Below are 23,044 nucleotides of genomic sequence, written 5' to 3' on the forward strand. Positions count from 1 at the left end.
GAGTGATGGGAGACAATGACACCCAAAGTGTGTTGTAAAGGGCCGGGGGGGGGATGAAGTAAAGGGCCACGGGGGGGGGAGGTGTCCTTCATGGCCCACCTCCAATTAGTCGATGGACCACATGTGGTCCGCAGCCCACAGGTTGGGGATCGCTACCGTATACAATGGGACTATGACATCTTGTGATTTTGATGTGATGCCCCTGTGGATACAACCCAAAATGGCATTTGCCTTTTTTACCGCTGCATCATACTGCCTGCTCATGTTTACTTTACAATCCACAAGTACTCCAAAGTCTCGTTCACACACAGTGTTACCTAGAAGCGTATCCCCCATCCGGTAGGCATGCTTTTCATTTTTCTGACCCAGATGCAGAACTTTACACTTATCTTTGTTCTCATTTGCCCATTTTTCCATTGTGTTCAGATCTCGTTGAACTCTGTCTCTATCTTCTGGAGTATTTTCCAGTCCTCCCAATTTGGTGTCGTCTGCAGACTTGATGAGTAGTCCTTCCACCCCCTCATCTAGATCATTAATAAATATGTTAAAAAGTACCGGGCCGAGCACCGAACCCTGAGGTACTCCGCTACTCACCTCCCTCCAGTCTGATGAGTGCGGTTCTATAACCAATTTCCTATCCACCTAACTATCTGAAAATCCAGATTGCAGTCCTTCAATTTATCCATCAGAACATCATGAGGAACCTTATCAAAAGCTTTACTAAAATCCAAGTAAACGACATCAACCGAATTTCCACGATCCAGCAAACCTGTTACTTGGTCAAAAAAGGAAACCAGGTTGGTCTGGCAGGACCTGCTGGAGACAAATCCATGCTGACTTCCTTGGATCACCAAATTGTCCTCCAGATGTTTGCAGATCGCTCCCATTAATATCTGCTCCATTATCTTCCCCACAACAGAGGTCAGACTCACTGGTCTGTAGTTTCCCGGGTCATCCTTCCTCCCTTTTTTGAAGATGGGAATAACGTTTGCTCTTTTCCAGTCCTCCGGGACATCTCCAGTCCTTAAAGAGGTTCCGAAGATGATGGACAAGGGCTGTGCAAGTTCTCTGGAAAGATCTTTGAGTACTCTCGGGTGCATTTCATCTGGACCAGGGGATTTGAACTCATCCAGTGCAGCTAAATGCCTCTCGACAACCTCTCTATCCATGTTAACCTGCCACCCAGACACTATCCTTTGGCTACAGCCATCTCTAGATGTGCCTAAACACTTTGACCTGTGGGAAAAAACAGATGTAAAATAGGCACTAAGCCTTTCTGCTTTCTCTGCATCTTTCGTTAGAGTTTGTCCATCCGCACCCAACAGCGGGCCTATTGCCTCCTTTACTTTTGCTCCTCACGTAACTGAAAAATCTTTTCTTGTTACAATGGGCTTCCCTGGCCAATCTCAGCTCACTCTCAGCTTTGGCCTTTCTGATGATTGATCTACAGTGCCTAGTAACCTGTAGGTACTCTTCTTTAGAGCTCTGACCTTCCCTCCATTTCCTGAACATTTTCCTTTTCTTTCTTAGTTCCTCTTGAAGTTCTCTGTTCATCCAAATAGGCTTCTTAGAGCTCCTGCAGTGCTTTCGTATTTCTGGAATAGTCATTGATTGAGCATGCAATAGCTCTTGTTTGAGTAGCGCCCACCCTTCACATGCTCCCTTCCCTTCCAGCATTCTCGTCCATGGTATGACACTCATCATGTCTCTGAGTTTATTAAAGTTTGCCCTACGAAAATCCAACATCCGCGTCTGGCTACAAGCTTCCTTGGCTCCCCATCTCAAAAGGAATTCTATGAGGACATGGTCACTTCCCCCTAGGGTCCCCCCCTCCTTCACCTCATCCACCAACTCTTGCCTGTTGGTCAGTATTAAGTCCAGTATGGCTGAACCTCTTGTGGGTTTATCTACCATTTGATAAATGAAATTGTCAGCCAGGCAGGTCAGAAATTTGCATGACTGAGGACGCTTCGCAGAGTTTGTTTCCCAGCATACATCTGGGAAATTGAAGTCACCCATGATGACAAGGTCCTGCCGTTTGGATGTTTTCTCAAGCTGCTCACAAAGTGCAGCATCCACATCCTCTCGTTGGTCAGGCGGTCGGTAGCAGACACCAACCACCACACTGTTTTCCCCTTGCTTATTTTCACCCAGATGCTTTCCACTGTAGATATGCTCTCCTTCACTAGAATTTCCTGACAGGTAAGCCCTTTCTTCACATACAGTGCCACTCCTCCACCTCTTCGATCTATTCTGTTTTTCTGAACAGTTCATATCCATCCACCATTACATTCCAGTCATGAGAATCATTCCATCAAGTTTCTGTGATGCCTACTAGATCATACCTTTCCATCAGCATGAGAAGTTCCAGCTCTTCCTTTTTATTGCCCATGCTTCGGGCGTTAGTATAAAGACATCTGAATCCTTTTACTTTTGGTTCCCTATGAGCTGGCCTTGCCGGTTGGGCTGCCTCCGATAGTTTTCCTTCCATACACTCCCTATGTTGATCGTCTCCTTCCCCTAGTGGCTTTAGTTTAAAGCTCTCCTGATGAATCTCCCCAGGTTCCTGCCAAACACATTCTTCCCCAGTTTCGATAAGTGCAGTCCATCAGGTGCTAGTCGGCCTTCCTCAAGAAAGCCTATCCCATGGTCCCAGAAACCAAATCTCTCCTGCCGGCACCAACTATGCAGACAGTGATTCACCTCCATTATCTTCCTCTCCCGACACATTCCTCTTCCCTTGACAGGCAAGATTGAAGAGAATACCACTTGTGCCCCCATTTGCTTGAGCTTCCTCCCCAGATCTTGATAGTCTTTTTTAATAGGAGCGATGGTATTCAGGGACATGTCATTCGTTCCCACATGGACCATCACAAATGGGTAGCGATCCGTAGATTTGAGGTGTTTGGGCAGCCTTTCTGAAACATCTTTAATTTTCGCCCCTGGAAAGCAACACACCTCTCGGGTTAGGGGGTCGGGCCCAGCCACATGGTGATCCATTCCTCTTAGCAGGGAGTCTCCAATTACCAGTACTCTCCTTTTTTTTTTTCTTCTCAACTCCATTTCCTTCTGTCCCCGTGGCCTCTTCCCTTTGTCTTAGAGTTTGTTTTGGGACCTCTTCCCTTGTTGACCCTTGCACCTCCTCTGCAAGGGCCTGAAATCTATTCTGGAGCTCCAAAGGCCCCGAGAACTGTCTTGCCCTTCGCCGTTCAGTCTTTTTCCGAACTGCCTGCAGAGGCTCCCTATTGTGGTCAATCTCCTTGTCCTCTTCAGGACTGGTTGTATTCTCTTTATTCTCTTTATTCCATGTTGCAGAGCTCTGGACTACGAACTCCTCCCCTTTCTTACTTTGGGTCAGAGTAATAATTCTGTTTTCTAGTGCCCTAATCTTTTCCTCCAAAAGTCTTACCAGCTTACACTTGGGGCAGCTGTAGTCCATCTTGTCTTCTCGGAGGAAGGCAATCATGTCACACTCACTGCAGATGATGGGATGAGTGTCCTGGAGGTCCATTGTAATGTCTAGGCAGTGGAAGTACTAGGGAAATATAATCTACTGATATAATCTACTGATTCTAATTGCTCGGCCAAGAACCCCAGGCTAAGAGCCACAGGCCAAGAGCCCTTTGTCTCTCGCCATTCGGCTCGCGCCTCTGGTGAGTAGCCCTTTTTAAGCCTCCCAACAATTACCCAGCAATCACCTCACCCAGGCAGAACAATAGCCTCACCTGGTCAGCAGCAACTCTCCCCAGTAGCTCTCTCCACGTGCTCTCAGTTGTCTGAGCAATGAGTTTAAACTGCAAGTACAATATAGGCTAGATATCAGGAAAACAATTTTCACAGTCAGAGTATTTCAGCAGTGGAATAGGCTACCTAAGGAGGTGGTGAGCTCCCCCTCTCTGGCAGTCTTCAAGCAAAGGTTGGATGCACACTTTTCTTGGATGCTTTAGGATGCTTTGGTCTGATTCTGAGTTGAGCAGGGGGTGGACAAGATGGCCTGTATGAATCATAGAATCATAGAGTTGGAAGGGGCCATACAGGCCATCTAGTCCAACCCCCTGCTCAACGCAGGATCAGCCCAAAGCATCCTAAAGCATCCAAGAAAGGTATGGCCACTTCCAATTCTATGATTCTGTGATTCTGGGAAAGCGGCATATAACAACGAACTCTTCTTCTTCAGTAATCTCAGGGCTCTCTCAGCCTCACCCACCTCACAGGGTGTCTGTTGTGGGGAGAGGAAAGGGAAGGCGACTATAAGCCGCTTTGAGACTCCTTCGGGTAGAGAAAAGTGGCATAGAAGATCCAACTCTTCTTCTTCTTCTTCAGTAATCTCATGGCTCTCTCAGCCTCCCCTCCCTCACAGGCTGTCTGTTTTGGGGAGAGGAAAGGTCTTTGAGTCCTTTCCTCTCCCCTGGAACAGCCGATTTGGATGCTGCCGCGCACAACCCTAATTGTTACATGGAAGAGGAAAATCTGTATATCCTCAGTCTCTTCATTATAATTATATAGAGCTTATTAATTACTGTTGCTCTTAGATTGGCAGCCTTGACATGAAAGCTCCTTGAAGCGAGCTTGGTACTGGAAATGCTTTAGCAGCTGCCTGGGGGCTCTGATGCCTACCTAGATTTCCAGGCTCCAGATGTGTGTCCTGTTCCCGTCCATATCTTCTCAACAGCTATCAACAGTTGGCCACTCCTATTTTAAAGTTAATGCCATTCCTAAAATGTTAACAAACCTTTATGATTATTAACAAAAGTACAGCTGAATGAACATTAACATATCCTAACTTAGAGTTGAATTTCATTCCGAAGACAATTAGTATAATTGGTCCACACTAGAATATTGGAGTGGGGAAAAGAATGCCTTTTTTTTTAAGGACTTAATTATGAACTATTTTTGTGACTTTCAAGGAAGTTTCTTCCATGTTTATAGAAATCCTGACCTTGTCAGTGGGTCAGTCATTTTTTCTGCCACTGAGCATTACATGTGTTCCTTGGAGGTCGGCAGGCAATTGTGGGTCAGGGGATCAAGCCCTAGCATGGTCTTGCTTTGCTGGGACCCCTTCAGAGTCATTTATTTTGACATGGAAAGCATATCGTACTACATAAGGATCCAACAGGTTCTGAATTCTCCCACACATGTGACTATGTTGGCTCAAGAAGTCATGCCCTGATTTAAGAATTCCCAAACACATATGTTTAGGATTGCTAAAATCTCTTCTGGGAGACAGGCTGCCGACAGTTGATCCTGAGAAGCAAGAGAAAGTAACAGCAGCCTCTCCCGCTGAAGGGAAACTGAAAGAATCCTAGAATCATAGAGTTGGAAGGGACCTCATGGGTTATCTAGTCCATCCCCCTGCATTATCCAGGACACTCACATCCCGATTGCTCATCTCCTGTAACCTGCCACACCCTTGAACCTTCACAGAATCAACCTCTCTGTCAGATGGCTATCCAGCCTCTGTTTAAAAATTTCCAAAGATGGAGAACCCACCACCTCCTGAGGAAGCCTGCTCAACCGAGGAACCGCTCTAACTGTCAGGAACTTCTTCCGGATGTTTAGATGGAATTTCTTTTTAATTAATTTCATCCCATTCATTCTGGTCTGTCCCTCTGGGGCAAGAGAGAACAATTCTGCTCCATTCTCTATATGGCACCCTTTTAAATACTTGAAGATGGATATCAGATCCCCTGTCAGTCATCTCTCCAGGCTAAACAGACCAAGCTCCCCCAACCTTTCTTCATACGTCTTGTCTCCAACCCCCTCACCATCTTTGTTGCCCTTCTCTGGACACGTTCCAGTTTGTCTACATCCATCTTCAACTGGGGTGCCCAAAACTGAACACAGTACTCCAAGGGAGGCCGAACCAGAGCAAAGTACAGCGGTACCATCACCTCCCATGATCTGGAGACGATACTCCATTTAATACAGCCCAAAATCCCATTTGCCTTCTTAGCCACAGAGTCACACTGCTGACCGAGGTTGGGAACATGTCAGGATCTATGCTTTTTGGCTTTTTAACTCCCAGTGCCCCATTTTCATAAGGTTGTCTAGCTTTTAGGGACATACTTTCAAGTTTCCAATATTTGTGCCTGATCAAGACGAAGCAGGGGGAGGGGGGGAGGCAGTGTGGCTTTTGGCAGAGCGCATAGCCATCCTTCACACTGGCGGCATGCTGACATTAGAGGACTTTAATGTTACCAGATGATCTCTTGGGCCTCAGATCCCCAGTAAGAGCTGGAATGCTGAGAGACAAAGAGGCACATGCTATTCTCTTCTGCTCCAGAAGGGACTCAGGCACATAATTGAAATTTTTAATAGGCAGTATCTGCTGGGGATTTTCTCTGTTCCTCTTCTTCCCCCTCTTCCTCTTTTTTTTTAATTACAAGATTTAGGGGAGACTTTGCACTAGGCTGTGTCACAGACGGGGAAGGCGAAGCCCTCCTGTGCAGACGCATCTGACAAGGCACTGTTTCCACACAATCCGCCTGGATTGGCCCCAGAGGAAGGGTCTCTTTTCATCTTGCATGCCTTGCCAATAAGCGAGCCAACACTGCTTGACACTGCAGAAGGGCTGCAGCTGCAGAGGTGTCTTGCAACTGAGCCAGAGCGAGGTGTGGGGCTGGTATCCTTCCATCAGAAAAAGAAAGGCAGACCTGGAGGGTCACGCAGGAGGTAAAATGGCCATTTTTGGAAGAGCTTGTTCCCTCTTCATGTCACCCAGCTTGTCAGGCCCATTTCTGTCAATGGGAAGCCAAGTCAATTGCCCAAGGTCAGGAACCGAGTCAGAACTCCCTTTTGGGGAATGGCTGGCCTGGAGGGGCATGGTGACCTCTCTGCTCTCAGGCTGGTCCTGAATAACAAGGGATCTTTTCTTGTTCACCTAAAAGAAGCAAAATCCCTTGAACTGAAACATTATTTAACTACTTTTATTTCAGCTATGCAACAGTCACACTTCATAGCAACAAGCTTCATTCCTTCGACTTATTAGAGAGGATAAATGCTTCAGAAAAAAACAACAAATATTTCCCAAGAACAAAGTTCTAAAAGTTACAATCTCCACTAGTTCCACTCAACTGAAGAGGAAAATGTCCCCCCAAGCATAAATTCTCAATAAATCCTAACTCTTCATGGTACTAGAATCATAGAATCATAGAATCATAGAGTTGGAAGGGGCCATACAGGCCATCTAGTCCAACCCCCTGCTCAACTCAGGATCAGCCCACAGCATCCTAAAGCATCCAAGAAAAGTGTGTATCCAACCTTTGCTTGAAGACTGCCAGTGAGGGGGAGCTCACCACCTCCTTAGGCAGCCTATTCCACTGCTGAACTACTCTGACTGTGAAAATTGTTTTCTGGATATCTAGCCTATATTGTTGTACTTGAAGTTTAAACCCATTACTGCGTGTCCTCTCCTCTGCAGCCAACAGAAACAGCATCCTGCCCTCCTCTACGTGACAACCTTTCAAATACTTAAAGAGGGCTATCATGTCCCCTCTCAACCTCCTTTTCTCCAGGCTGAACATTCCCAAGTCCCTCAACCTATCTTCATAGGACTTGGTCCCTTGGCCCCAGATCATCTTCGTCGCTCTCCTCTGAACCCTTTCAATTTTATCTACGTCCTTCTTGAAGTGAGGCCTCCAGAACTGCACACAGTACTCCAGGTGTGGTCTGACCAGTGCCGTATACAATGGGACTATGACATCTTGTGATTTTGATGTGATGTCCCTGTTGATACAGCCCAAAATGGCATTCGCCTTTTTTACCGCTGCATCACACTGCCTGCTCATGTTTAGTTTACAATCCACAAGTACTCCGAGGTCTCGTTCACACAGTGTTACCTAGAAGCGTATCCCCCATCCAGTAGGCATGCTTTTCATTTTTCTGACCCAGATGCAGAACTTCACACTTATCTTTATTAAATTGCATCATGTTCTCATTTGCCCATTTTTCCATTGTGTTCAGATCTCGTTGTACTCTGTCTCTATCTTCCGGAGTATTTGACAGTCCTCCCAATTTGGTGTCATCTGCAAACTTGATGAGTAGTCCCTCCACCCCCTCATCTAGATCATTAATAAATATGTTAAAAAGTACCGGGCCGAGCACCGAGCCCTGAGGTACCCCGCTACTCACCTCTCTCCAGTCTGATGAAACACCATTGACAACAACTCTTTGAGTGCGGTTCTCTAACTAATGCCCTATCTGAAAATCAAGATTGTAGTCCTTCAACTTATCCATCAGATCATCATGGGGAACCTTGTCAAAAGCTTTACTAAAATCCAAGTAAATGACATCAACCGAATTTCCACGATCCAGCAAACCTGTTACTTGGTCAAAAAAGGAAACCAGGTTGGTTTGGCAAGACCTGTTGGAGACAAATCCATGCTGACTTCCTTGGATCACCAAATTGTCCTCCAGATGTTTGCAGATCACCCACTTTAATATCTGCTCCATTATCTTCCCCACAACAGAGGTCACACTCACTGGTCTGTAGGTCATCCTTCCTCCCTTTTTTGAAGATCGGAATAACATTCGCTCTCTTCCAGTCCTCCGGGACATCTCCAGTCCTTAAAGAGGTCCCGAAGATGATGGACAAGGGCTGTGCAAGTTCTCTGGAAAATTGTTTGAGCACTCTCGGATGCATTTCATCCGACCCAGGGGATTTGAACTCATCCAGTGCAGCTAAATGCTTATCGACAACCTCTCTATCCATGTTAACCTGCCACCCAGACACTATCCTTTGGCTACTGCCATCTCTAGATGTGCCTAAACCCTTTGACCTGTGGGAAAAAACAGATGTAAAATAGGCACTAAGCCTTTCTGCTTTCTCTGCATCTTCCATTAGAGTTTGTCCATCCGCACCCAACAGTGGGCCTATTGCATCCTTTACTAGCTTACAAATTATTGAGAGAGATAATACCTTTATTTGCACAATAAAAATAAATAAAATAGTAGTGCCAGAAGAGTACAATTAAATGATATATACAATCCTTCAGTAGTATATGAATTCTACAGTGGGGTTCACAGAGGTTAGTTATTTAGCCGGTAGTGGGTTCAAGCATGAATAATTTACCCTTTGTATTGTTACTAATACCTTGGCTACTTCTCAGATCCCTTCAATCTAGGATTATATGCACTGAGCCATTTTCAACCACACTAGTGGATTTCATTTTTCCCCAATATTTGGCCACTGGTTTTTGTAAGTGGACATATCTAGGGCATTCCACCAATAGGTGATCAGGTTCACTGCATCCATGAAGACACAACCTTTTGGTGAAGAGAGTGTCCAAAAGGCAGCATCTGGATACACAGGGAGGGAGGATATTTAGCCACGCTAGAATAAAGGCTTTTCTAAGAGAATTGTCTTCTCTTAGGCCCATTATGCACGGAGTGGAAGGTCCGCATTTGGTGTGGAATGGTGATGGCTAATATTACCAATTATGCACGCTGCAGGCGGCAACCAGGCACAGAGTCAATGTATGCCACCGAAAAAGCCGCATTAGCGAGATGCGGAAGAAAGTGGAGGTTGCCGGGACCAGGGCGCAACCAGAAGTGGCTCCGGAGTAACCGTGTGCATAATCAGATACTCTGGGTTTTGCCGCCGTTGCGTTCTATCCCGTGCATAACCGGTTTGCTTCGCTTCTTCCTCCTCCGCGTTCTCCATGCCACCATTTCAGCGGCCGTGCATAACAGGCCTTTGAGACACAAAGAGGGAGTGAGACGTAAATTCAGAACTTGGTGTGATGGCAAGATCTGAAGATGAGAAGATTACAAACCTATAGGGAATCTTACTTAAGCAGGGAACTACTAGCTTACAAGGAAGTTCAAAAACCAAAACCATGAGGCACACAAAGGATGGACTATGATGTCTCTACACCAATGCACAGTGTATGGGAAACAAGCAGGAGGAACTAGTAGTTCTAAAAGAGTAAGGGGGCTATGACCTAATGGGAATCACAGAAACTTGGTGGGATAATACTCACAACTGGAATACTAGAATCGAGGGTTACAATCTATTCAAAAGGGATAAACATGAAAAGAATGGGGGAGGTGTAGCAATATATGTTAGGAATCTCTATACTTGTGAAGAAATACAGGTACTCGAGAATGAAAGTTCAGTTGAATGTATTTGGGTAAATATAAAAGGAGTAGGAAATGAGAGTGGCATTATTGTGGGGGTCTGCTACAGACCACCAAGCCAGTCAGAGGACTTGAAAGAGATACTGCTAGACCAAATTACACAATTTTTAAAAAAGGGGGAAACAGTGGTCATGGGTGACTAAAATAACCCAGATATCTTTCGGAGGACCAACTCTGCTTAAAATTGTTGTTGTTGTTGTTATGTGCGAAGTCGTGTCCGACTGATCGCGACCCCATGGACAATGATCCTCCAGGCCTTCCTGTCCTCTACCATTCCCCAAAGTCCATTTAAGTTTGCACCTACTGCTTCAGTGACTCCATCCAGCCACCTCATTCTCTGTCGTCCCCTTCTTCTTTTGCCCTTGATCGCTCCCAGCATTAGGCTCTTCTCCAGGGAGTCCTTCCTTCTCATGAGGTGGCCAAAGTATTTGAGTTTCATCTTCAGGATCTGGCCTTCTAAAGAGCAGTCAGGGTTGATCTCCTCTAGGACTGACCGGTTTGTTCGCCTTGCAGTCCAAGGGACTCGCAAGAGTCTTCTCCAGCACCAGAGTTCAAAAGCCTCAATTCTTTGACGCTCGGCCTTCCTTATGGTCCAACTTTCGCAGCCATACATTGCAACTGGGAAGACCATAGCCTTGACTAAACACACTTTTGTTGGCAGGGTGATGTCTCTGCTTTTTAGGATGCTGTCTAGATTTGCCATAGCTTTCCTCCCCAGGAGCAAGCGTCTTTTAATTTCTTTGCTGCAGTCCCCATCTGCAGTAGTCTTGGAGCCCAGGAAAATAAAATCTGTCACTATCTCCATTTCTTCCCCATATATTTGCCAGGAATTGAGAGGGCCGGATGCCATGATCTTTGTTTTCTTGATGTTGAGTTTCAAGCCAACTTTTGCACTCTCCTCCTTCACCCGCATCAACAGGCTCTTTAGTTCCTCTTCACTTTCTGCCATTAGAGTGGTATCATCTGCATATCTGAGGTTGTTGATATTTCTCCCTGCAATCTTGATCCCAATTTGTGACTCCTCTAATCCCGCATTTCTCATGATGTGCTCTGCATACAAGTTAAATAGGCAAGGCGACAGTATACAGCCTTGCCGAACTCCTTTCTCAATTTTGAACCAGTGATTCCATGTTCAGTTCTCACTGTTGCTTCTTGACCTGCATATAAATTTCTCAAGAGACAAATAAGATGCTCTGGTGCCAGATCATCATCTGCTTAAAATACAAACCGTTAAATTCTTGTCTTGCCGAAAGCTACATTTCCCAGAAAGTAGAGAGGGGAACCAGGGGCTCTGCTATTTTAGACTTGATTCTCATCAATAGGGAAGAACTAATAGATGAGGTGGAAGTAGCACTTGGTAGCACTGACTATGTGATTTTGGAATTTTCAATTGTGGGAAAGATAAAACCTTTACGTAGTCGTACGTATAGACGGGACATCAGGAAAGCTGATTTTCACAGACTTAAAGGTATCTTGCGTAGAGTCCCATGGTCAGAAAGACTTAAAGAGATGAGATTCCAAGAGGGCTGGGAGTTACTTAAAAATGAAATACTGAAGGCTCAATCACAAACAATTCCGTTTAGAAAAAAAGATGGAAAGAGCCTAAGGAAGCAAAGTTGGCTTCATAAGCAGTTGTCAAAAGATCTGAGGAATAAAAAAAAAGAGTCATTTAGGAAATGGAAGGAAGGCCTTACCAATAATTGTAGGGGGAGTGTTAGAAAAGCTAAAGCTCAATATGAGCTTAGGCTAGCAAGAAATGCTAAACATAACAAAAAAAGGCTTCTTTAGTTATATTTCAAGAAAGAAAAAGAATAGGGGCACCAGAGGACCACTGCGAGAACAAGAAAGTGAAATTATAACAGATGATGAAGAGAGGGCTGAACGGCTTAACTCCTATTTCTCCTCACTCTTCTCTTGTGAGGGAAATAGTGATCAATGTGGCAAAAACGTAACACAACACGGGGGATGGGAATGGTGGCCTAGGATCACTGTTGAAACAATCCACAAACACCTAGTTTCTTTAAATGAAACAGTCTTCTGGGCCAGATGAACTGCATCTAAGGGTACTAAAAAAACTTGCAGATGTCATCTCTGAACCTTCGTCCATTTTTGACATTTCTTGTAGAACAGGTGAGGTGCCAGACAATTGGAGGCGGGCAAATGTTGTCCCCATCTTCAAGAAAGGGAAAAAGGAGGATCTGGGTAATTATTGACCCGACAGCTTGATATCTGTAGCTGGCAAAATTTTGGAACAAATAATCAAACAGTCGGTTCTTGAGCAGCTGGAACTGAGAGCTGTAATTTCTAAGATTCAGCATGGGTTTTGCAAGAACAAGTCATGTCAGACCAACCTTATCTCTTTTTTCGAGAAAGTATCTACCTTGCTGGATTAGGGGGATGCTGTGGACATAGTTTATCTGGATTTCAGTAAAGCTTTTGATAAGGTTCCACATGATATCCTTGTTGACAAGTTGGTAAAATGCGGTATGGATCCTAATTCTGTCAGGTGGATCAATAACTGGTTGACAAATTGTACTCAGAGGGTACTTGTTAATAGTTCAGCATCTTCTTGGAAAAGAGTGAAAAGTGGAGTACCCCAAGGATCTGTCCTGGGGCCTGTGTTGTTCAACATATTTATAAATATGTTCCCACCACTTCCCAAGGAAGCCTGTTCCACTGAGAAACTGCTCTGTCAGGAATTTTTTCTGGATGTTTAGCTGAAAATTCTTTTGAATTAATTTCAATCCATTGATTCTGGTTTGACCCTCTGGGGCAACAGAAAACAACTCTGCTCCATCTATATGACAGCTGTTCAATTATTTGAAGAAACCTTTTTATTGAATTATTTTTTATTGCATCAGTTCCCTTAGTGAAAAAGTTAACCCTATATGAAAATGAATGCTAAAAATATCAAAGTACCTAATATTGTTTTTTTTTTTTTACAAATAACAGCCTTTAAAAGCAAACCAGGTTTAATTTGTTTCTTTCATTATTTGAAGGGATGATCAGGACAGGGATCTGTTCTGGGGCCTGTGTTGTTGAACATATTTATAAATGATTTGGATGAGGGATTAGAGGGGATACTTAATAAATTTGCAGACAATACTAAACTGGGAGCAGTAGCAAACAGAACTGAAGACAGCAAGGGAATACAGGATAATCTTGACAGGCTCGAGAAGTGGGCTAAACTGAATAAAATGAAGTTCAATAGGGACAAATGTAAAGTTCTGCATTTAGGTAGGAAAAACCAAATACACCAATATAAGATGGGGGAGACTTGTCTTAGCAGTAGCATGTGTGAAAAGGATCTAGGAGTCTATGAAGCCCTATGAAGATAGGTTGAGGGTCTTGGGAATGTTCAGCCTGGAGAAAAGGAGGTTCAGAGGGGACACGATAGCCCTCTTTAAGTATTTGAAAGGTTGTCACTTGGAGGAGGGCAGGATGCTGTAATGGGTTTAAACTACAAGTACAACGATATAGGCTAGATATCTGGAAAAAAAATTTCAGTCAGAGTAGTTCAGCAGTGGAATAGGCTGCCTAAGGAGGTGGTGAGCTCCCCCTCACTGGCAGTCTTCAAGCAAAGGTTGGATACACACTTTTCTTGGATGCGTTAGGATGCTTAGGGCTGATCCTGCGTAGATCCATACAGGACTAGATGGCCTGTATGGCCCATTCCAACTCTATGATTCTATGATTCTTAGTAGACCATACATTGAACATGAGTCAGCAGTGTGACTCAGTGGCTAAAAAGGCAAATGGGATTTTGGGCTGTATCAAATGGAGTATCGTGTCCAGATCACGGGCGGTGACGGTACCACTTTACTCTGTTCTGGTTCGGCCTCCCTTGGAGTACTGTGTTCAGTTTTGGGCACGCCAGCTGAAGAGGGATGTTGAGAAACTGGAGCATGTCCAGAGGAGAGCAACAAAGAAGGTGATGGGTTTGGAGACCAAGATGTATGAAGAAAGGTTGGGGGAGCTTGGTCTGTTTAGCCTAGAGGGGAGAAGACTGAGAGGGGAATCTGATAGCCATGTTCAAGTATTTAAAATGGTGCTATATAGAGAATGGAGCAGAATTGTTCTCTCTTGCCCCAGAGGGACGGACCAGAATGAATGGGATGAAATTAATTTAAAAGAAATTCCATCTAAACATCCGGAAGAAGTTCCTGGTAGTTAGTTAGCAGGAAGTGACTGTGGACATTCCGGGATGTTCATCCACGCAGCCTGTGACTGTTCTTGGGACTCCTTTGACTATTTATAGCCTGGGGGAGGGGGCATCCAGTGTAGAGACTTTGCCTGTGGTAGATGTTATCAGGCTGTGGAGTCTGGCCAGATGCATGAGCCATACTGACTTCTCCTGCTAAGTTGCCCAGTTCCCCACCTTGACTTTGGAAGGCATCCATACCTCACTAGTCTTCAGAGCTATAAACCCAAACCATTGTTTCTTCCATGCTTGGTTTCCCTCTTTCCTGGTGCCTCTGCTCTCAGCTGTTCTGATTTCTGGCCAACTTGACTGCCAGCAACAGGATTGCTGCTACTAAAAAGCTTTACCCAGGTCAGATCCTGAGGAACCACAAAGACCTGAGAACCACAACATTGACAGAGACCAGATCAGCATTTTCTAAGTAGACAGAAAGAAATCCTCACCAAGCTTTAGGCCTGAGTTTAGTTGTGTAGGTTCCTTGCATACATTGGGTTGCTGGAATCTGTCAGTCTAACAGTCCCTGACTCAGGTCTCCTCATCTCTCCCCTCACCCATTATTCCCATGATGTTCTTTGCACTTGTATTTTCTGAAAGAAAGACTTGTGTTTTCTCCCCTCCTCCTGGAGCCAGTACTCTTAGAGCATGATTCCTCTGGAGGTCCCATTTCACCACCACAACTAATACCCATTGCTGACAGACCTCTACGGCAGGACGTCATTTATAAAGCCATCTTCAGCAAGTAACAATCACATCACCTTGTGTGGCAAGAGATTCTTGCATCCAGTCAGAGAACTGGAACTTACCACTTCAGTCAGTCAGTAACCTTTTATTGGCATAAAATATGTATAAAACATAGAAATAGGGCTCAACATTTCAACGAAATAATAAAATAGGCCATGGGGTTACATAACCGAACAGATCTTAAAATGATTAGATAAACTATAAAAGATAAAATACAAAATACCCTAGTTGAAGAGGGATGTTGACAAACTGGAACATGTCCAGAGGAGGACAACAAAGATGGTGAGGGGTTTTGAAACCAAGATGTATGAAGAAAGGTTGGGTGAGCCTGGTCTGTTTAGCCTAGAGAGGAGATGACTGAGAGGGGATCTGATAACCATCTTCAAGTATTTAAAAGGCTGCCATGTAGAGCAGTGGTCCCCAACCCCTGGTCTGGAGAATGGTACCGGGCTGTGGCTCCTCCTTGTCCTCCTCCCTGGGGGGCTGTTCTGCCACTCTGCTGCCGGCTCTCCTTTGGTGCTCTCCAGCGGCCGCCATAGCTGGGGCTCCCACTTGGCGTGCCACTGTGCAGCTGCTGCTGGCAGCGCCCCCCAGTGGGTGGCAGGAAGTCAGAGGCGCCGGCGGGAAAGCTAGTGGAGCAGGGGCTCCTTCTACTCCTGAAAATTGTCAAGCATTGACAGGTCCCTTGTGATAAAAAGGTTGGGGACCACAGATGTAGAGGATGGCACAGAGTTGTTCTCTCTTGCCCCAGAGGGATGGACCAGAATGAATGGGATGGAATTAATTCAAAAGAAATTTCATCTCAACATCCGGAAGAAGTTCCTGACAGTTAGAGCGGTTTCTCAGTGGAACAGGCTTCTTCGGGAGGTGGTGGGTTCTCCATCTTTGGAAAGTTTTAAACAGAGGCTGGAGAGCCATCTGACAGAGAGGCTGATTCTGTGAAGACTTGGACTAGATGGCCCAGGAGACCCCTTCTAACTCTATGATTCTATGATCAGAAAGTTCAAGTTAACCACCAACTACTCTCCCTTATTCTTCCATGCAAAGAAATCTGGTCTCCTCCTCACGGGAGTGCATATTTACAGGGAAATATCAATCCTTATCTCTAAATTTCGTCCATCATAGTCATGTGATATTATTTAGATAACTGACTGGTTTATAATGAAATAAGGGATAAGCAATGTGAGTGCTGATTCGCTAACAGTCCTGGGATGTTATCTTGAAAACTAATTGGTTCTTAACCAAATAAGAGATATGAGCTAATCTGGAGGTGCATATCAGATTCATCTGGGAAAGCAGGATAAGAAGGCCGATCTCAGTTTTTAGCCTCCATTAAAAACCAGTTAATCGGCCCTCTTTGATAAGCAGCTCAGCTAAGTATCCAGCTGAAAGGAAGCTCAGGGGGTGTTCAGTTGTGCCTCAACTCTCCACTGCTTTGCCCGCTCAGCAAGGAAAAGCCCTGTGAGGTTTCAGCTGCCGCCCCATCCGCCGCGATTCCCGCAGGGGGATGGAGCCCTGGCGCCCCGGCATATTCCTCCCAGCACAGGGCGACCGGACCAAGCCGCCCTGCCTCCTAGGGAAGCGCCTCCAGCCGCCGTGTCTGCGGACCCCGTGCCAGGGCGGAGGCTGCGTGCGGCACCCGGGCACCCTAGTCCCCCACTGCGGGGAGCTGCGGGAGGTCGGGGCGGGAGACGCAGAGACCCCTCCATCGATTGGCCACCCAGGCAGGCGCAGGCTCCTGCCGCTGCAAAAAGGGCTTTCTTTCAGCTCCAACCTCCTGCTCACACGAGGCCTCTGGGCGCGCCCGGGACTTTGCCCTCGCACAGACATCCACTGGGGGGGGGGGGCAGGCTTGTTGCTCCCCTTGGGCGAGCCCACCGTGGGCCCCCTCCCCCGGGGCTGCCTACAGAGGCCCAGGAAGGCGCCCGCCCTGCCAGGCTGAACGGGGGGGGGGGGTGGCTGGGTGGGGTGCCCCTGCTTGCCCTGCTGGGGGGGGGTTGGCGGGGGTCGTCCTGGGGGGGGCTCTGCCGGGCCTCCCCGTCCCCCCTCCCTGGGCGCGGCGGCTCTGACGCTGTCTCCTCCTCCTCCTCCTCCTCCTCTTTCTCTCCCCTCCCGGTCCGCAGGGCAGCTCGGGCGGGCGGCCGGGTCCGCTGTCGGCGTGCGAGGGCTTCGCGCCCAGCCACGGGAGCGCCTTCCACCTGCCGGACTCGCTGCTGTCTTCCCCGTCGCCGCCGCCGCCGCCGCCTCCCGCGCAGCCCTCGCCGGCCGCCGCCGCCGCCGCCCACTACTCCAGCGCCACGCTGCCCGCGCAGCGCGTCAGCTCGCCCCTCTCGCTGCCCGCCGCGCACGGCGGGTCGCCCACCAAGCTCCAGCGCGCCGGATCCGCCTCGGAGGGCGGCGGCGGCGGCGGCGGCGGCGGCGGGGGGGCGCGCGGCTCGTCGCCCAAGGGCTCGTCTCCGGGCCGCCTGGCCAAGTCGCACAGCACCAGCTCGCCCATCAACATCGTCGTCGCCGCCGCCGCCGCCGCCGGCCTGCCGCCGGCCCGCCTCGCCGCCGCCGCCGCCGCCTCCTCCTCTTCGTCCTCTTCGCCGCCGCCGCCGCCGGCCCACCCGCAGCTGAGCGCCGCCCTGGGCGCCTACGCCACCCTCTCGCCCGCCAAGCGCCAGCTCGCCCACCCGCCCGACCTCTACGCCAAGCACGCCGCCGACCTCGTCTACGCCGCCGCCGCCGCCACCCTCCAGCGCCCCGGCAGCCTCGCAGGTACGACCCGGGGGACCGGCGGGGCGGGGCGGGGCGGGGCGGGGGCCCGGCGAGCGCCAAGGGCAGGCGGGAGGGGGGGGTGGGGAGGCCGCCGGAGCCCCTGAGGATGGAGCGAGGGGGCCAAACAGTCCGAGCCGCGCTCAGCACCAGGCGGCGCCCGGAGCCCCCCCCCGGAGCCCCCTCCCTACTTCAGCCGCGGTCACCGGGGGCGGGGGGGGGGAAGGGGTTCCCCAGGCCTCCTGCTTCGCCTTTGCCCCTTCTCCTGCCCGACCCCCAGAGAACAAGGCCTGTGGGTGGGTGTGTGGGGTGGGTGGGTGTGTGCAAGGGAAGCAAAGAAACTGGCAGGCAGGCTGGTCCAGAGCCAGTGTGGTCCCTTTACTTCTGAGTATACCCTTTCCCCTGGGCAGTGATGGTAAATATTAAAAATAGCCCAAACTTGTACCAGTTCTATAGTATAAGCCATGTTTTCAATGCTTTCCTTAGCGGGGACTATACAAGTAAGTAATACAGTGCCATGCAAGGAATTGGGAAAGTGGGCCTAAACCTTTTAGAATGTGTCCTGACTTACTCTTTACAGATCATCAAGAATTTATGGCTGTGACACAGTTGCTGGTAGCGTTCTATAAATAAATAAAAACATAAATAGCTGTAATTTTACACTATTATCACCAAAAGCTGTATAAACACAACACCAAAGTATCACCAACAAAGAAACAAAATTTCACTGCATGCCCATTAATAAGAAGTTATTTCAGTCACCGTAATATGGTGGGGAACAGAGTATCTACTGGAGTCTTCCTACATGTCTCAAATGTCCTCCAAAACACAACACTCAACCTAGCAATCTACTGAGTCATTCTTAAAAGGGCAATAAAACACTTAAATGTAGGCTTGCGTTTAAATACTTTGGAGAAAGGGTCTGGGGTTTAAATATATAATAGGATTCCCACTGGAACAATCTTTTCATAATGCCTATTTTTCTATCTGCTGGTTGTTGAATATGTTTCAAACAACAACAACAAAAATAATAACAATAATTGTGGTCATGGTTACATTTCAGGAAATATTCTACCATAGAACCAGCTTTGGTTAGTGGTCAGGAGTGCGGACTTCTAATCTGACGAGTCAGGTTTGATCCCCCACTCCTCCACATGCAGCCAGCTGGGTGACCTTGTTCTCACCACAGCTGTTCTTACCGAGCAGGACTATCAGGGCTCTCTCAGCCTCACCCTCACCCACCTCACAGGGTGTCTGTTGTGGGGAGAAGAAGGGAAGGCAAATGTAAGCCGCTTTGAGCCTCCTTCAGGTAGAGAAAAGCGGCATCTAAGAACCAACTCTTCTTCTTCTTCAGTAATCTCAGGGCTCTCTCAGCCTCACCTCCCTCACAGGGTGTCTGTTGTGGGGAGAAGAAGGGAAGGCAAATGTAAGCCGCTTTGAGCCTCCTTCAGGTAGAGAAAAGCGGCATCTAAGAACCAACTCTTCTTCTTCTTCAGTAATCTCAGGGCTCTCTCAGCCTCCCCCTCACAGAGACACTCCCAATGACACATCCTGGTCTGTGGGGTCCCACTGGGAGCCCTTCTCTCCCCAAGGTTATTGAGCATCTGTATGCGCCCCCTTGCCCTACTAGTCCAGAGTTTTGGGACAGGGTGCCATCTGACAATGCTCAGTCATCTGTCAACACTACCAGATCTGTTGGCCAGTAGTTTGGAGGCTATGGTGAACTTGCTCAAGCAAATTCAGCTGATGTTGAATCCAGCTACGCCAGATGTCCTCTGGCGGTTCAGCATGCCCCAGGTGAGTCAGTGTAACTCCTGGCTCTTGATGGAGTCCAGTTGACCATTTTGACCTTTGTTATGAGCCTGGGTGTGATTCTGTGCTCCTTATCTATGGAGGTTGCAAAAGTTTCCCACCAGAATTTCTACCATCTTCACCAAGCACAGCAACTGTCACCTTACCTGTCCACATTCGACCTAGCCATTGTGGTCACTGCAATGATCTCCTCTAGACTAGACATCTGCAGATTACTCTGCACAGGGCTGCCATGGAGGTTGCTCCAGAAGCTTCAACTGTTCCAGAATGCGGCTGCATTACAGGAACTCAGTGGAGAGCACGCATTGGTCTGCACTGGCTCCAGATTGAGGACCAAATCAGATTCATGGTGTTGGTTCTTACATTTAAAGCCCTGAATGGTCTGGGACTTTAGTATCTGTGCTTCCTCCACCTACAACTCCCCCCCCCCCCAGTGTAAGGAGTAAACCTGGCTTCACCTGGACTGGGGCCTTTGGTGGAACATTCTGTCTCATGAGATCAGGGTCCTGCAGGACTGTAGATGGATCTACAGGTCCTGTAAGACACAGCTGTTCCTCCAAGCTATGGCTGAGGCCCAGAAGTACCATCAGTTGCCTGCCTCCCTTACCTGAGACACCTAAAATGCCCATCTATTGATCAGTAAAGTTGCACTTCATGTGACCCTCTCTCTAAAGCGGAGGCAGCCACTCTGAAACTGTTGTTTATCTATTAGGGCTTTTTGTAGCGGCATCCAAATCGGCCGTTCCAGGCCAACGCAGCCAGCACCGTGGGGGGGGGGGGAGATGTGGGTGCCGATGTACAACTCAGCGCACACACGCAGGCACAGAGCTCTGCGCCTGTGTGTGCATGTCGACTGACACACTGGCGCCCGCACCTCCCCTCCCTCCCGCAGTGCTGGCTGCGTCAGCCTGGAACAGCCTATTCGGACACCGCCATGCACAATTCTTGTATCGATCTTTGTTGAATTAACTTATTAGGTGTTTTGTGGGGCGGGGGTTGTGGTGTTGTGGTGGCAAATGCGGGCCTGGTAGTGGGGACATGGGTGTGAAAAACTGTAGTGGGGAAGGTTGGATGGGAATGGTTGCTGGCTTCGAAGGGGCTGGGTGGCAGAGGGTGGTGGGGAGGGCTTTTGCAGGGAGGAGGACAGCAGGGCAGGGCAATGTGCAGCTCCCAAGATGCCCATCCTGGAGGCCATGGCAGAATTTTTGTTAGAGAAAGGGGTCCAAGGCCAGTGTTAGTTGCATTGCAGGTGAGCTTGGTTGGGGAAGGTTTGGGGGGGGGGGATGCAAGTGGGAGTGAGGTTGGTTTCTGGGGCAGGGGTGGATGAAGAGGGGGAGAGACCCTCTGAGGGAAGTGGGGCTGAGAGAGCTCTCCAGTATAGAGGTCACCATTTCCTTTAGGGGAACCTAAGTCTGGAGCTGTAATTTTAGTGGGTCCCCAGATCCCACCTGGAGACTGGCATCTCCAGTTACAGTACCAGAAAGTTCTCTCTTCAAAACATCAATTTTCTCTAGGGGAACTGATCCCTTTAGACTGGAGCTGTAATTCTAGGGGGGCCTCCCCTCTCCCTGGTGTTTCCCCCTGGCCCTCCCCTCTGTTTGCAGTTTAGACCGCACCCCGTCAAGCTTTTCTTGGCCTGCAGGCATGCCTCTGAATTGGCAGGAGGTGGTGTTGAGGCATGTGTGGAAAGATGTTTAGGGGTGGGAGTTCTAATCTTATTGGGCATCTAGTGGGTGGACAGCCAATCAGAAGTGTACAGACTCTAATGATGGACCTAATTGGCCTATAACCTTTAACACCAAACTCCTCCCAGGACCCTTACCGCTCTTATAGCTGCTCATGGTTACAGATTTTGAGGCTTGCCCAGTCCACGTACTTGAGGGAAGAAACAAAATGACCTCCCTTCTACTCCTGAAATAGCACACAAAAAGCTTTAGTAAGTTTAAGATAAATTGCTTTATTTAACTTAGAGGAATAAGAGGAAAGCTGAAGTGTCTGAGGTGAACTGGTGATAAAAATGGAGACAGTTTTGTATTCATACTAAATCCATCTAATATGTTGGCAACATGTAAATGTTTTTGCTTTAAAATGAAGTCTTTAAAACTTTGGGGATAAAGGCTTTCTTTTCAGTTTGTTTTAATTCACAAGCAGAGATTTCTGAGTTTCACTGGCACTTCATGTTTAAAAGGCCATGTTCACAGGATCCTTCTACATATACAAGCCAAGGGTCACTTGTCTTTCAAGAGCTGCCTCCGTTTGTTGGCTTGCATGGAGATCCCTCTTGGTCCACCCACTCCTTCAGCCTCTTTCCCAGTCCAGTGGCAGGGCTGAACTTTCCCTTCTTCAGCTGCCATTTCTTTCCTGACGCTCTCCAAAGAGTTGCCTTGGAGCCGCCTCTCACTGAAAGGTTCTTGCACAGACTGTTGCAGGCTCCCATTGGCTTGAAGGTTTGATCAGGTGTTCAGATTTTTTAAAACTTTTCTTTCGCGTCATCTGGAACAGCTTGCGCTCCCTCCTGCAGCAATTTGAGGACTGTGTCCACCACAAAGATGCCTGCAGGATACAACAGACTCCTGTCCTAAACTGCTGAGAGCTTGAACAGGTCACTGTTTCCTTAAAAACAAAAACCCTTACCCTTGACCACTGTCATCATTCTGAGGTTGATGTGCATGCTCAATCTTCGTTAGACCCCTTTTGGGGATGAGGAGAGTAATTTACAAATTATCTCTCTTTTCTTGTATGTGTTGGAGGTCCTGTGAATACCCAGAAGCCTTGGTCTTGTTGGAAGGTGGGCTTCTTTTGTTGTCTCAAATGGGAGAGAGGCGGTCTAGAATCTTCATCATCATCTATATAAGACAGATTTCTAAAACATTCAACCAAGAGAAGCAGGTGCATCCATTTTTTTTTCTTGAATGTATTAATTCAAGCACACACAAAGGAACGGATTACGTTTCTTTTTCTTTTCCTTTATGAAGGACTACCTTTCTAGCAATTAATGACATCATACATGACAAAAAAGATACTTAATTGGTTCAGTTTCCAGGTCCCCCATAAACCCTTTGGACTCCCCTTCAAATGAGCCAGGGTCCACCAGGCGGGCATAGGACCCCTGTTGAGAATAGCATTCAGAGAATTTTACTCTCTGGCCAGCATGGTGAAGTGGTTAATAAGTGGTGGACTCGAATATCCAAAACTGGGTTTGATTCCACCCTATTCCACATGAAGCCAGCTGAGTGACCTTGGACTAGTCACAGTCCTCTTGGGCCTGTTCTCACAGAGCAGTTTTCTTAGAACACTCAGCTCCATCTTCCTCACAGGGTGTCTGCTTTGGGGAGAGCGAGGGAAAGGTTTTTGTAAGCTGCCTTGAGACTCCTTTGGGTAGTGAAAAGCAGGATA

At 47.7% G+C, this 23,044-nt stretch overlaps 1 protein-coding gene across 13 annotated transcripts in view; it reads left to right on the forward strand.

The window, feature by feature from the left end:
* CTNND2 (catenin delta 2) overlaps nt 1-23,044 on the forward strand; it is a 671,801-nt gene that overhangs the window by 240,326 nt on the left and 408,431 nt on the right. For 10 of the 13 annotated variants that reach the window (XM_077353364.1, XM_077353370.1, XM_077353371.1 and 7 more), the window contains one exon: nt 17,203-17,839. The exons of the other annotated variants lie outside the window; for them this stretch is intronic. In XM_077353364.1, coding sequence (XP_077209479.1) covers nt 17,203-17,839 — 637 coding nt within the window. The remainder of the gene's footprint in view (nt 1-17,202; nt 17,840-23,044) is intronic. 13 annotated transcript variants of the gene reach the window in all.

This window comes from Paroedura picta, chromosome 9 (assembly GCF_049243985.1).
Source record: "Paroedura picta isolate Pp20150507F chromosome 9, Ppicta_v3.0, whole genome shotgun sequence".
NCBI lineage: Eukaryota > Metazoa > Chordata > Lepidosauria > Squamata > Gekkonidae > Paroedura > Paroedura picta.